The sequence below is a fragment of the Sardina pilchardus genome, chromosome 9, assembly GCF_963854185.1.
Source record: "Sardina pilchardus chromosome 9, fSarPil1.1, whole genome shotgun sequence".
Classification (NCBI taxonomy): Eukaryota; Metazoa; Chordata; class Actinopteri; order Clupeiformes; family Clupeidae; genus Sardina; species Sardina pilchardus.
This window is the reverse complement of record NC_085002.1, coordinates 5,600,247-5,614,862: the sequence shown is the minus strand read 5'-3', so window position 1 is coordinate 5,614,862 and position 14,616 is coordinate 5,600,247. Positions and strand designations below refer to the sequence as shown.

The 14,616-nt window shown below is 46.3% G+C and overlaps 2 protein-coding genes across 4 annotated transcripts in view; both read left to right on the top strand.

The window, feature by feature from the left end:
* Positions 1–384: 384 nt before the first annotated feature.
* tmem167b (transmembrane protein 167B) lies at positions 385–2,993 on the top strand. The gene is made up of 3 exons (XM_062545393.1): positions 385–496; positions 1,346–1,477; positions 1,836–2,993. The coding sequence occupies exons 1-3, from the start codon at positions 487–489 to the stop codon at positions 1,916–1,918; spliced, it is 225 nt and encodes a 74-aa protein (XP_062401377.1). The 5' UTR covers positions 385–486; the 3' UTR covers positions 1,919–2,993.
* A 1,441-nt stretch (positions 2,994–4,434) lies between these two features.
* The window catches only part of LOC134092499 (mitogen-activated protein kinase 14A), a 27,038-nt gene continuing 16,856 nt past the window's right edge, over positions 4,435–14,616 (top strand). For 2 of the 3 annotated variants that reach the window (XM_062545390.1, XM_062545391.1), the window contains exons 1-3: positions 4,435–4,858; positions 11,701–11,830; positions 14,339–14,397. In XM_062545390.1, the coding sequence (XP_062401374.1) occupies positions 4,740–4,858; positions 11,701–11,830; positions 14,339–14,397 (308 nt within the window). In that variant the 5' untranslated portion in view covers positions 4,435–4,739. Of the gene's footprint in view, positions 4,859–5,141; positions 5,433–11,700; positions 11,831–14,338; positions 14,398–14,616 lie in introns of those variants that run through there. The other variant, XM_062545392.1, reaches the window with a different exon arrangement.

Here is a 14,616-nt window from a genome sequence, read left to right as displayed (position 1 = left end):
CTGGACTCACACAGATACACAGGCATACACAGACACATAGCCCTATAGAAACACACACACACAAACACACACACACACACACACACACACAAACACACACACACACACACACACACACACACACACACACACACACACACACACACACACACACACACACACACACACACACACACACACACACTTTTTTTTTAAATTGTAGACTCTAAAACACTGCACACAAGTTACAGCTGCTATACGGGGATACAATGAATGCAAGGAAGGAAACTTTAATATGCCTTCATGCAGTCACTATGCAATCGATTTTTTTTAGCTTTCTGGTATCTGCTACTCACCCTAGTTCCGTTTTTCCCAATCCACCTATCGTCAGTAGATTGCTCTCTCCACGTCTGTAGTTGTAACTGGGGTGGATGAGTAGCATGGATGGTAAATAGACGGGAAATCATCATAAAGAAGAAGAAGAAAAAATAACACTGACTCGCAAAAATGACAAACGGTGAGTTGTAGGGGAAGTAACGTTATACTGTTTGAATATTTGTTTCATATGAGCCATAGCCCATCACAGCCCGTTTGCTTCACATTAGGTAAACATAAAACTGAGAAGCTAGCTTATTAGCTAAGGCTGGCTAGCTTCAGATTTTTGAAGACGTGGCCTGGGCCATTTCAAGACTGTGCGAATATGTTTATGGTCGGCAATATTTACTTTTTCCTGGACGGTTTCGACAACGGTGTCATTATATGACATTCTGTTCAATATCATGCAGTTTATGAGAAAACGTCATTTTGGAAACGACAAGACTGCTATCGTCAGACAGATGCCGAGTGAAAACAAATTTCTTCCTAGCTAGCACAGCAGCTGTCGTTAGCATATCCAAATAATACTGTTGGGATGACTGGAAAGGGAGTTGCTAATAGTGATATTGAATACCTTTAAGGGCTGTATTTCCTCCCTTTTAGTAAAAGTTCAACTAAAATTAATTCAAAGTTAATTTGGTAACGTTAAAGTTGAGATTGGGTCGGCTGTCCTATTTAGGCTGCTCCTGGTTTGACCAGCTGAGCTGAGCTGAGCTGAGCTGTCAGACTGGTTCAGCAAAGATCCACTCTCGGAGTTAATTGTAGACTGTAGATGTTTTGTGCTCTCGCCTGTCGTAATGGATTCTTCTATGTATCAATATTTAAGTTGAATCTCATGCTTCAAAAGGATCACGATATGTCATGGTGCGTAGGCTACAGTATAACATTAGCATATGCACTTGAAGTTAATTAGCTTGTGGGCCTAACTCTTTGGCCTAATACCTGTTTTTTCGCATTCGTTTATAACTTTTAATTTGTTGTCTTTCCACAGTATACTCTCTTGACGGGATCTTGGTGTTTGGACTCCTGTTTATTTGCACATGTGCATACCTCAAAAAGGTCCCCCGACTCAACAGTTGGTTGCTGTCAGAGAAGAAAGGGGTGTGGGGCGTCTTTTATAAAGGTTGGTTGGTTGGTTATCCTAAATCATATGCAGCCACTATAGCTGCACATTTATTGTGTGATGTTCATTCTTTGCTTGGATTAATATCTACATAGAATAGTCAAGATTCCTTTATTGTTGCATTTCATTATACTGAAGCTGACAATAAGAATCAGCATATTACACATACCGTAAATTTGGTTCAGGTATGACTAGCAGGTATGACTTTTCAGCTCCTCGACATTGCAGCCATTAGTAATGCTAGTGTGAGTTCAGTGCTAATAAACATTGATTGTGTTGAATGTTCAGCCATGTGTGGGTGTGTGTTTTATGCTAAATGTTTGTGTTTTTGTGTCTTCTCTTTTTCTGTCTCCCTCAGCGGCGGTGATTGGGACACGGCTTCACTTCGCGGTAGCGTTGTCCTGTCTCTCAATGGCTTTCTACGTGGTCTTTCTGAAATGATGGAGGCGTACGACATACTTGGACACTGTTGTGTGAACTATGTGCCCCCGAGTGGTCAAGAGGTGTAAGGGTGTGTCAGGCAAACACTGCCCCACTCTGGTCAGGTTGCGGAATGCCTCGTCACCAAACCTCTTAAGTCCTTGATTCCTACCGGTTCGTCTTTCCTGAAACCAGTCTCTCCGCTCAAGGAAATATATCTCACCGTCAGGTGCAACACATCCCTGTTGGTTCTTGTCAGAGCAACTATTCCCCTTTAAAGATGAGCTCTGGAAAAGTTCTGGAAACCAAGGAGGGTAAAACAAGGCGAAGGTTTGGCTCAATGAACAGCGAGCCAAGAATTCTGTCCAAGACAGGAAAACCTGACGGTTCCTGGACTAAAACTAATACGGACTTTGCGACTCTCCTTATGATATAAATGCCATCTCATACGACTAAATAGAATTTAAGCTCAGTCTTCCTCATTCTGTAAATGAAACTCATCTGGTAGGTCAGATGATTAATTGCCAATCAATACGCACAGAGAGCTTGTGGCAAGAGCTGTAGTAGTAACTGTTACCAGTGCAGGCATACTGACTGCCAACATGTAATACATTTTTTTGTAAAAAGCTGCTTGTGGTGAAAAAATGAAGGGGTGTGATCCTGGGTATGTGGTAAAGGATGGTGGTGGGTAGTCAACTTCCCTGTGTTGGGGTTAAGTATCGCAGCAAGATTATGTTGAAATATGTTAAGACAGAATAGAATCTCTATCCAGCTCCAATTTTACTGTGTTTTAATGCCAAGCTCATGAGAGAAAGCAGGATGTGACAAAGAGGAAGAGTTGAAATTGGGAAGTTATATGTTTTTTAGAACTTTGTCATGCTTTGTCATTCCATGTTCATTTTTTTTTGCACCTGACTACCTGTGATTGTAATTTCTAATTAATATCTCAATTATGAATCTCTTCTGCGTTCAGACTCGTTATCTGTAACATTTTCCATCAGCTGATCTGTTCGTGTCACACAAAGACATGGATGTTAGTGTGAAATTATTTGTATATACATTGTGAAGCACAGAAAATATAAAGTTAAACCCTGAACATCATTGTACAATTTTTCTTCATGCAAAGATATGTACCGTTTCAACCAGGATATACCATGTAAGCTAGTCCAAAGTCTGGCCAAGTTAACACAGTGTAAGTACAAACCTCCTATTAGAAGAAGCCTGGGGTTTTATTCCCCCTGATAAACAAAACCAAACTCAACTATTCGTTTCTTGTATTGATGTGGTGTGGGAATAATGGGAAAAACGTTGTTCCCCGTGGGAAAGTCTATTTTGAATGCAGCCGCAAGTGGAAACAACAAGTGGGAAAGTTTGGGGAAATGTTGGGAACAGGATTGCCCAGTTGTGTGACTTTAGAATAGAATGGAATCTGTATCGTCCATTTAAGTAGAAAGAAGAAATGTACCCCACAAGCACCTGGCACATAGGCTACACGACTTCACAAAAGAGTAACAGCAACCACAGAGGCTTCATATACCATGAGACAGAAGTTGTGCACTTTGTAGTTCAGTTATTCCATGTGGACTTGTCTAATTATAATGTGCATACCCTTCTCTCAGAAGTAATTATTTGTGATTAATGTGCATGTTTTAAACTGTGTTGCGCTGTCCATGTTTTCCTCACATTCTGCCTTCAAAGTACACGAATGCTCTGCAGTCGTCCGCCATGAGCTGACACGACACAAGAGATGGAAGCACATGAACGCACCACAGACGGAAGAATGATGTTAACACCGAGAACCTTCCAATCCCCAGAGGATCAATATGTATCAATCAATATGTCAATCAAGGCCCTTTGAGTTTTAGACTGTATTTTGTTCTTGATTCACTCAATTACATTTTTTTTGCGCTTTGGTCTTTAAGAAATTAATGCCATGCCAAAACTCAACATATCAGTTACAGTAGATAGACTGACTGAGCAGCGATTCAAAAAATCACATCCACTAACACACAAATAATAAGAAAAAATTATTAAATAGATAACATGTATCGGAATTCTTAGAGACATATAGTAGGAAACAGAACAACATTTCTTGACAAGTAAATAACTAAAAATAAAAAAACATGTGGCGTGACTTGATTTCTGTCACTGGCTTTGTGGTGCAACCTGTGTGGTAATTAGTTTCAAGACGTTGGTGCAATACTTGGCCACTAGAGGGCAAACATGACTTCTTTATTTTCATCATACAGTAGGCTATGTAACTTTCTTACTCTAAAGGTGAAAATAATGTACTGATTACTTTTGCTGTGTTATGTATATGTCACAGTGAGGCTTTCATTTTGAACTCAGTGGTGTAGAAGTAAATTATGCAACAAAGAAGTTAAAATGGTTGTACAATGTACCAGTATTGTGATAAAAATAACCAACTCTACTGTTCACTGCCTCAGGTTGTTGGGGGAGAAATTGAAAATGCATTAGACGAAATCACGCGAGATATGAGAACAGGTTTCGAGAGTACAGTTGGATTGTGACGCTGGGCACGGCACGACGCACGACGGGTCGGAACAAACCTGCATCGGGAAAAATCCTTATGAGTTGATCCTACACTGACAGACCGCAGATTTTACCCTCGCCCTTGTGTTTGCACGACTTCGTATTTGAACAGACTTGCACGACTGCATTGCTTTGATGCACAGAGCCACATGTTTAACCACCGGGCCTGCTTTCGTACTCGCCTTGTAGTTTGTATTTAATTTTGGAAGACTTCCGACCAGCATCTAAGGAGAACAGAAGTTTCTACGCGGTTGTTTGTTGCCGTGGTGGGTCGTGCGACTTGGCAGGAATGTCCCAGAAGGATAGACCCACTTTCTATCGACAGGAGCTCAACAAAACAATATGGGAAGTCCCGGAGCGGTACCAGCACCTGTCGCCTGTAGGCTCGGGGGCTTACGGATCAGTGTGGTAAATGCATTTCTCTTTCTTCTGCAGAACTCAATTGCATAACTCGCTATTGCCATAGTTGGCTCAGATTCCCACAATGGCTCATCATTGCACGCCTTGAAATTCAACGGTTGCTCAATGATATAAATCTGTAGCAGAGTACTGATAGGGCCTGCGCTTGTTTACTTAGCTTATAGTTTCTTGTTTTCGGGTGCATTAAATAGGCTTTTCAGCTATCTGTTACGTGAGAGTCGTGCCTCAACTGTGTTCGACTGCAGTTAACATGTCTCCTCTCTAGTAGCCATACCCTGCCTACGTGCATTTAAACACCGTTCCCAAAATGTTATTGAAGACTGAACACTAAGCCTATTTCTAGATTCAAGCCCAACAGTACATCTCTCCTCAGCCATGTCTGCTGTCTTGGTAGCCACGCATGCCTTATTCATTAGGATTTGTGTGGCGGATTATCATTTCTTTTGTGTTGAGAAGGCACCCATGTAGATTTTAGGATATTATGGCCCTGTATGTTAATGGTTGGATTACATTTTGCTCTAACACAAACAGAAAGGAAATCGGAGAATCGTGGAAACGGAAGGTCAGTCACAGCATCTTTTGCGGTGTATGGTGTTTATTGGTCTTCTGTCTATGAACGGTTTGGGAGTGTAAAGTGAGATGACGGCATGTCTGAACTTGTCATCTTAAACTGAGAATAACAACGTGTTGTTGGGTGGCGCTGGCCACTGTTTGTTGCCGTTTAGGTCAAGGTTGCTCGCTCATTTCACTCGGAGCGAAAGCTCGAGCTTTCTTTTCCTTCGAAAGGGTGTTAACTGGGAAGTTCCGCTATTGTGAAATGTCTTTTACAAAAATCGTAGTGCATATACAAGAACCATAGATGGAGCAGGGCAGCGATGTAGACGTTGATTCCTTTGTGTGAGCACTAAATAGAATACATTAGCCTTCTCGTGAATTGTCGATAACATTGTTGCTCTGCTGCTATTATGCTTGACAGAGGGTGCATTATGCATGTTCGCAGTTCTAGTATCCTCCCTGTCTCGTACCTTTGAGCTCCGATGCGGAATGACTGTGGCCTGGTTGCAGGCTGCCATGTGCATGTGCATGCTGTTGGCTACCTCAGGTTGGACTACGGGGCTCGGGATGATGTCACCCCGCCGTGTGTGCTGTGAGTCATACTTCCAGTATTAGGAGGGTTTCTCGCGGATGACAAGGTTGGTCATGCGCATCAAGCCCTATGACGAAATACTCAGCAAGAGGTCATCCGACGACGGGACAATTTCTACACAATTGGCCTATATAATTAGAGTATAGCCAACCTGTTTCGCTCTGAGACCCCCCCCCCCCTGCCTCTCTTTCCTCCCGTCAGCGTTAAGTAACATGGGCATGCAGATGTCCTTCGCAGACCTCTCCTGTGGCCTGTTATACCCCACTTGAACTCACTCCTCGGCCTATAAGCTATTAGTGCGCATAGATTTATCGCCGCACACGCCTGTCCTCCCACCCGCCCTCTCTCCCAACTTCAGTTGAACTTGCATCAGCTCAGCAGGCGCAGCAGCAACAACATTCGAGTTCGTCCGTGTGTGTGTGTGTGTGTGTGTGTGTGTGTGTGTGGGGGGGGGGGGGGGCAGGGGAAAGGGAGTGAGTGGGTGGGCTGGTGTCTTGTGGGCATATAGTCTCTCTCTCTCTCTCTCTCTCTCTCTCTCTCTCTCTCTCTCTCTCTCTCTCTCTCTCTTTCTCTTTCTCTCTCTCTCTCCCAACCAACCCTCCCTCCCTCCAGTTGCTTGGTGGAGGATGTTGGTAGCAGAGTCCACATCAAGGGCACGGTGGCGGTTCAGAGGACTCTGGTCTGCAGGAGGAGACCCCGCCAGTGTGCCAGCGTGCCAGGCTGCCTGGCGTGACCGTGAGGCCACAGTGCCGCTCTTGTGTGTGATGTTTCCTGGACAGCGGCGTTATAAATCAGAGGCCATTCCTCCAAAGGGCTGAGCACTTGGAGAGAGAGAGAGGGGGGGGGGGGGGGGGTAAAAATAGAGCAGCCTGTTTGTTCCCATGCGTCTGCTACAGTGGAAAATAAAGGCCCCAGTTCAGGCTCCCACGTTTGTCCTCTCACTCACTCACTCGACTGGCCTGCTGTGGTTCCTGCAGGACCCAGAGTGAGGGACCGCGTCGTGTCGTGTCGTGAGCCGTCACTCAAAGCCAGCTTGGGGCATTCCTGAACAAACAGACACTCCGCTCCGCCCCGCCCTGCCCTGCTCTCAGCTGGTGTCATCGGGCCGAGACATCAGACCGGTCCATCTGCACGCAGATAAGCACTGTTCTGTTGTTTGGGTGTCTGGGCTCTGATGTCGCCTCTCCCTCACTACTTCAACTAAAAGCAAAGAATGTGAAATAGTTTTCCAAGTAGTGCACAGCATGAGGAAGGAATATTGGCTACCAGTCAAACCAAAGAATGTGAAATATGCTTCCAGGTACTGTACATGGGGAAGGAATATTGACTACAACTCAAACCAAAGAATGTGAAATATTTTTTTTCCCACTAGTGTAGGCCTACTTGAGGGAGGAATATTCTTAAATGTCTCCCATAGCTTGTATCGGAACTGTTGCTTTAGGGGTCTCCGTGCCTTTTAGCTGAGTTGTCTGAGTGGGGTACCAGCAGATGACCTCTCATAGGGGTCAAGTCCTCTCCGGTGTTCTGTTCTTGCGTTGTGTTATTTGATGCCAGGTCTCGATGGCAAAATCTCTGAATCTCTGAAAATCTCTCAAATCCCTGCCTCGGACTACTTATATCTCCGATAAAGTGGATATGACCATATATGGCATCACACTAAAACGTCCACTACTACTCTTTTATGGCCATTTTTTTTTTGAGAAAAAATGTCCCCATGGACCATCACATCCCTAGCAGGCATTGTTGCATGAGAAAGCAGAACAGGAAATGCTGATGAGAATTGACCTTTGTGATACTTACAGCATCTACTCTGGGTGAGAAAATCCAGCCCTGATTTAGCAGAACTGATGCCAGTACTTCAGCAGTAGCTTAGACTTGGTATGCTGATTCAGTGGGTAGCACCTTCTTCACCTGAAGAGCTAGTAGAATGTTGTGGAATGAATAATCTATTCTAAAGAATGTTTGGGGGAATTCTAGACATTGACATTTACAGGTAGCCTACATTTTTAAAAAATTTACATTTTTTTTTAGAATGTTCAGAACTCCCCAGCTTAACCTGTTGAGCAGATATGGCTCTGCTGCACTGATCTTTATAGATCAATGCTCTGCTGTTGAGGAGTGAATTATTTCCTAGTTCCTTCTAGATTTGAACGCAAACAGTCTATTCATGGGTTTCATCAGGTCCCTTTCCACCGGTGTATTAATCAAGCACCATGCAGTCTGTATTGATAATCATGGTGCTTGATTTATACCGTACACCTATGGAAAGGGACCTCATGAAACCCATGAATAGTTTCAGCAAAGATCCTTCATGCTCTCTGAGGGTAATTGTTGCATCATAATGCAGAACTCTCAGTTCACCCAACATTCTTATCACATAATTATTTGTGACCATACTCCTCAACAGGTTAAAGTGACTGTGCTCTGTGATTCTATATACCTGCAAAATGAAGTGAGTCAGCGTCTGACTCTGTTTACTAGACAGAAGTAAATAGTGTCATGTGAACGCTGGTGTGCATTCGTCACCAGACACACCCCTCCTCTCCGCTCCTCTGGTCAGATGTTGTTGTCTTGGCCGGGGGTACAGATTTGCACGGCTGTCCCCTGGGGCCCTGAGTCACCCTGTGGCCTATCTGCCGCGCGCGCGCACACACACACACACATCATTCTCTTGATAGCACAAAAGTCCCGAATCCGTTGCACAATCCAATCTGTTCTGCTCTCTCGCGGAAAAAAAGCCTGTGCGGTAAACATCACTGATAGTCTCCAGCTGCCTCCGCTGGCTCTGTGCCGTCTGGGGCGCTGCCTGTTGTGGATCGCACACGCGGGCAGCGGAACACGACTTTATTAGAACCGTTATTTCGATGTCTCCTTCTGGGTGATGCACTTCCAATAGGAAGAACAAACAAGCTGTTATGCAGAACCGGTCTTATCGGTGGACACTGGAGAGTTTGGCTGGTGTCCAGGAAATCTGGAATCTGGTTTGTCAGATGTCTGTCTGAAAGTTTAAGAAAGCATTTAAAGCATGCATTTGAATATTTGAAGTCATATGAATAACTCAAGGTGCAGTTTATCGCTGATGTTTTCTTTTTCAGATATGCAAGTATGAGGCAGATTATGTAGTACGCTAATATGGGTATTTGGATGCACCCCTTCAGCAGGTTTTTAGGAAGTTGTGATCATGTTGTGTTTAGGTTTGTGATTAGGTTTTGCCCACACGTCCTGCAGATGCACAGTCGTCACAGTGCAGGACCGTAGAGTGCTGATGTGGAATATAACATTGGCTGCCTCTGTCTGTGAGGCCTGCATGCTGAGTGACGTCCTGCAAAGGCTTAGCTTCTGCTACTCGCACAAGTTTGACCACAGTCACAATGGCTGCCATGGTAACCGGGGCATCTATTGTTCCCCCGGGGAGAGGAGAAGAGGGGTGTGAGGTTTCGGAAAAAGCGTTCGGCGGCAGCTCGAGTGGTGTCCTCTTTTTACCTCGTCTCTGGAGAAGCAGGCAGGGAAGGGCTAAATAATAGCACGTCTCTCTCGCCCGGGCCGGGAGCAAGACTAATGGTTGGGCCCTTGAGTCGTGGATCTGTCTGAGGTTTCTTCCTATATGTATCTCCAATTCTAGGGAGTTTTTCCTTGCCCCTGTTGCTCATGGGCTCTCTTTGAAGGTTTGACTCTCTGTGAAGCGCCTTGAGACATGTGTAATGTTTTGGCGCTCTATAAATAAAATTGAATTGAATTGAATTGAATTGCTCGCATATAGCAGTCAGCTAACGGCTACATGTCTGGAGAAGTGCTGGAGAAGTGCTCTCCTCTCCTGGCGTATCTTCTAGCGCTGCGATGTTCCACTGCATTATTGTCTCAGCATCCTAATGTGCCACAGCACTGCCATGTGCTACAGTGTCTCGGCACTGTGAGGTTTTGGTGTTTCATCACCACAGCACAGGGATGTGTTGAAACCCTGTAGAAAACGGCAGATTGGCCCCAGCGGTGTGGCGCAACTGGCTGGGGCACCTGCACCGTACGCCAGCGACCCGGGTTCGATTCCCGCCCTGTGGTCCTTTCCGGATTCCACCCCTGCTCTCTCTGAAAACAAGACAACAGGCCGCACTATGCATAAGCAATCACCATTTATTCACACAGACGCGTTTCGGCGCTCTGCCTTCCTCAGTGTGTGTATAGTGCGGCCTGTTCTCTTGTTTTCAATGATAGTCTATACTTTAGTCAGCACTCTAAAAAAGTTATAAGTCTTGAGTGAAGCCTGCTCCTACCTTTACGAACCCCTGCTCTCTCTCCCATTCACTTCCTGTCATTCTCTACTGTCTCTATCAATAAAAGCATTAAAGTAAAAGCCCCCCCCCTTCCCCCCCCAAAAAGAAAATGGCAGATCGGACTGCATTTCAAGAGTGGCCCTGCGTAGTGCGTAGGCCCAGTCAGCGCCCCCTCCAGCTGTGCCCATAGCTGCCCATAGCTGCCAGGCTGCCACTGATCCCTCCATAGACACAATAGAGCCGGGCGGCCGTTGAGAGCGTGTCGAAAATAGACACCTGAACACTGGCTGCAGGTTTCAGTATCATTCTGGCAAGTGAGACAATGCAGGAGTCTGTTACAGTAAGTGTGTGTGTTGCAGTACACACACAGACACAGACACACACAGATCTTAATCCTTGCAGAAGCCATGCAGTTTCATCACCCTCATGTACTGTAGGAACTGCCACTGGCATCTGGTCTGCTCTGCTTTGTCCCTTTACAGTTGGCAGTCGTACAGGTGTGTGTGTGTGTGTGTGTGTGTGTGTGTGTGTGTGTGTGTGTGTGTGTGTGTGTGTGTGTGTGTGTGTGTGTGTGTGTGTGTGTGTGTGTGTGTGTGTGTGTGTGTGTGTGTGTGTGTGTGTGTGTGTGTGTGTGTGTGTGTGTGTGTGTGTGTGTGTGTGTGTGTGTGTGTGCTCGCACTCACACACACACACACACACACGGGTAATAATAATGTGGGCACACAGGAGTAGAAAATACTCCTCTTTTTCCCGGCTGCAGCTGGGAATCCCCTGTGATCTTCCTGACAAGTTCTCTGGAACTCCGTGGAATTTGGAGTTTTCCAGCACTCTTTGGGCCAAAAGCATTCCAAATATAGATCAAAGGGCACGGCGGCCAGAGCAGGAAGCAGGCACAAAGCAGGCACAAAGCAGGAACGCAGCGTTTGATGCCAGCAGAAGAGCCTCTCCGTTGCGCCAGAGCGCTCAGCATCGGATGCTATCGCTCCGGCTAACTCACTTCCCTGAGATTGTTCTGTGTAGACACCCAGCTGTTTCTCAAACTTTTTTATTATTGTTTTTCACAACGTTAGACATTTCCGTGACTTATGGTGTTCTCCTGCTCTCGTGTGCCCAAGCCCATATTAAACCCTTGCAAATGGAGCGCCGCTGATGCAGCCAGGGCCGGTTTCGATTGGCTCGTCTGGCTTTAATGGTCATTAAGCCTGCTGCTCCATTGTTGTTTTCTGTTATTACTTGGAGAAAACAACAGTAAACTCCAAGTGCATAAATGGTGATTAAAATCTCATTAAAACGTTTATGAGCTTAGTCTAAAAGCAGCTGTTGGGGAAACTTGCATCCATCTGTGTGTTGACGTTTGTGTGTGTGTGTGTGTGTGTGTGTGTGTGTGTGTGTGTGTGTGTGTGTGTGTTCAACAGCTCCGCCTATGATGTGAAGCTGGGGCTGAAGGTGGCGGTGAAGAAGCTGTCCAGGCCGTTCCAGTCCATCATCCACGCCAAGCGGACCTACCGCGAGCTACGGCTACTCATGCACATGAAGCACGAGAACGTGAGTACCCAACACACACACACACACACACACACACACACACACAGCATTATGTGAGTTAAGAACACACACACACACACACACATGCCATCGCCTGAGTAAAGAACACACACTCACCATCAGCTCATATACAGTACACATTTAGAACACATAGAACACATACACAGACCATCGCCTGAGTAAAGAACACACACAGGCACACACACGTCATCACCTGAATTAAGAACACACACACATACACACACACACCTGAGCATGTGGGCGTAGAACAGACACATGGGATGCGACGCGATGCAACACAGCGTTTCGCGAGAGCATTTGTCGGGCGCCCTGTTTCTTATTTTCTTTCTACTGCTCGCTTTGCCTTGCTAGTTTGAGTGAGAAATCTGACTCCATAGAGGGGCATATTTAACGGATTCAGAGCAGACAGACAACATTGACCGTCACTCGCTCAGATCCTGTTAGGACATGCTGTTAGGGACAGCTTAGCCTAGTGACCTCTTGACCTCTGCTGCAGCTCTTACATCCCTATCTGCCTCTGCTCCGCCGCTCTGTACACCCTCCTCTTCATATGAGCCGAGTGTGTGTGTGTGTGTGTGTGTGTGTGTGCACTCTCCTCTTCTTATCTCATGCGTCACATCAATAATGTCGATAGCTGTCTGCAGCGTCGCAGCGTCTTCTAGCCTGTGGTATCAGTATGATGTGGTTTTCTCCAAGGCTGCAGGCAGCATGTCACAATGCAGGCCAGACTCAGAGGAGCTGTGTGTGTGTATGTGTGTCTGTGTGTGTGTGTGTGTGTGTGTGTGTGGTGCACTTGGAGAAGTTTTCTTCCTGTTTTTGTTTTCATTATGAGCTGGTTTCCTTGGCGATCACTCAGGAGAGCACTTGTCGTGTCAGCGTTGAGGGGCTTGCTGGGAGACATCCACTGATTTAGCCCTGTATGCTGCAGTGTTTGTGTGTGTGTGTGTGTGTGTGTGTGTGTGTAGGAGTGTGTGCCTGGCTCCACGACACACACTCGCTGTGTTATGCAACACGCGGCCCACGGAGGCCCTCTTGCTCTGAAAACGGGAATTGCCAAAAGACTATCGCTGGCCTCCTGCTTCCTGAGTGCTCAGCGGCACTGCAGAGTGGCATTAGCTAACAGACTAAAGGGTGCAATTCACACAGGAAAGTGTGGGCTGATGCGCAAGCCACCCGTGAATAGGAATGGGTGTGTGTCTGTGTTTTGTCTGTGTGTGTGGTGTGTGTGTGTGTGTGGTGTGTGTGTGTGTGTGTTTGTGTTTATGTGTATATATGTGTGTGTGTTGAATAGGAATGTGTGTGTGTGTGTGTGTGTGTGTGTGTGTGTGTGTGTGTGTGTGTGTGTGTGTGTGTGTGTGTGTGTGTGTGTGTGTGTGTGTGTGTGTGTGTGTGTGTGTGTGTGTGTGTGTGTGTGTGTGTGTGTGTGTGTGTGTGTGTGTGTGTGTGTGTGTGTGTGTGTGTGTGTGTGTGTGTGTGTGTGTGTGTGTGTGTCCTGAAGAGATGGGACTCGTTTGTCTGCTGTTGTCAGGTGACTTCTCTGCCTCTCATAGCTCCTGCTTCCTTGTTTTTGTCAAGAGCTGGCCAATCACAGCAGCCTGCACTCCTGTGCCAGCCAATCACATCAGCCTGTGCCCCCTGCTTGGGCGTGTGCCAGCAGGGGGTGTCTGTGCCACCCACTCCATCCCTCGAGGACATGGTGGGCATGAAGGCTGCTATAGCTCCCATAACCTCCTGCCTACACACACACACACACACACACACAAAGAAAGTCTCAGACACAAAGACACACGCTCAAAGACACTCACAGATTTACAGAAACAGACAGTAACACACACACTCTCTCTCTCTCTCTCTCTCACACACACACACACACACACACACACACACACACACACACACACACACACACACACACTCCAGACACCACACCCCCATGGCCCCTGCTGTGTGTTGATGCTGTTGTGTGCTGAACTCTGTTGATGACTCCGCAGTGAGAGTGAACACACACTGACTTTTTCTGACTGCCCAGGGGCAGGACACTGTGTGTTTGTGTCTGTGTGTGTGTGTGTGTGTGTGTGTGTGTGTGTGTGTGTCTCTCTCTGTGTGTGTGTGTGTGTGTACGCTGCCACTGTCGGGAGCTGTGACACACTGTGACTCACTGCCGAGGCTCATTGTGTGACCAGCGAGTTTCCCGTGTGTGTGTCGTGGGATTACTCGTCTGTTGATCAGCCAACACGGACACACAGCTGACTGGATGGAGATGCAGTGTAGCCTCCACCTGTTGTGGACTCCCTACACACAATTACACATGAAATTATACTAGGATTACTATGATTGTTGCAGACACACACACACACACACACACACACACACACACACACACATATGCATTATCAATCCACTGGAAAATATTATATAATTATTGTTGTATTTGTACTGTTTGATCTTTGACCCTCCGACTTTTGTGTGTGTGTGTGTTTGTTACAGGTGATCGGCCTCCTGGATGTGTTCAGCCCCCATGTCACTCTGAAGGAGTTTAACGATGTGTGAGTAATCCTTTTTTGTTCTCCCATAAACCCATGCAATCTCTGGCCTCTGCAACAGACCACATGCACACTAACGTTACGCTAACTAGCTTCGTGTTCTGGTGCAGAGAGACTGTGTGTGCCGGCTATCGCTAGCAAACTCTATGCACAGAGTAGAGGCTGTCTGTTGCAGGTCAAGCTAACTGGCGCTATGTTTGAAGTGTGTGTGTGTGCGTATCA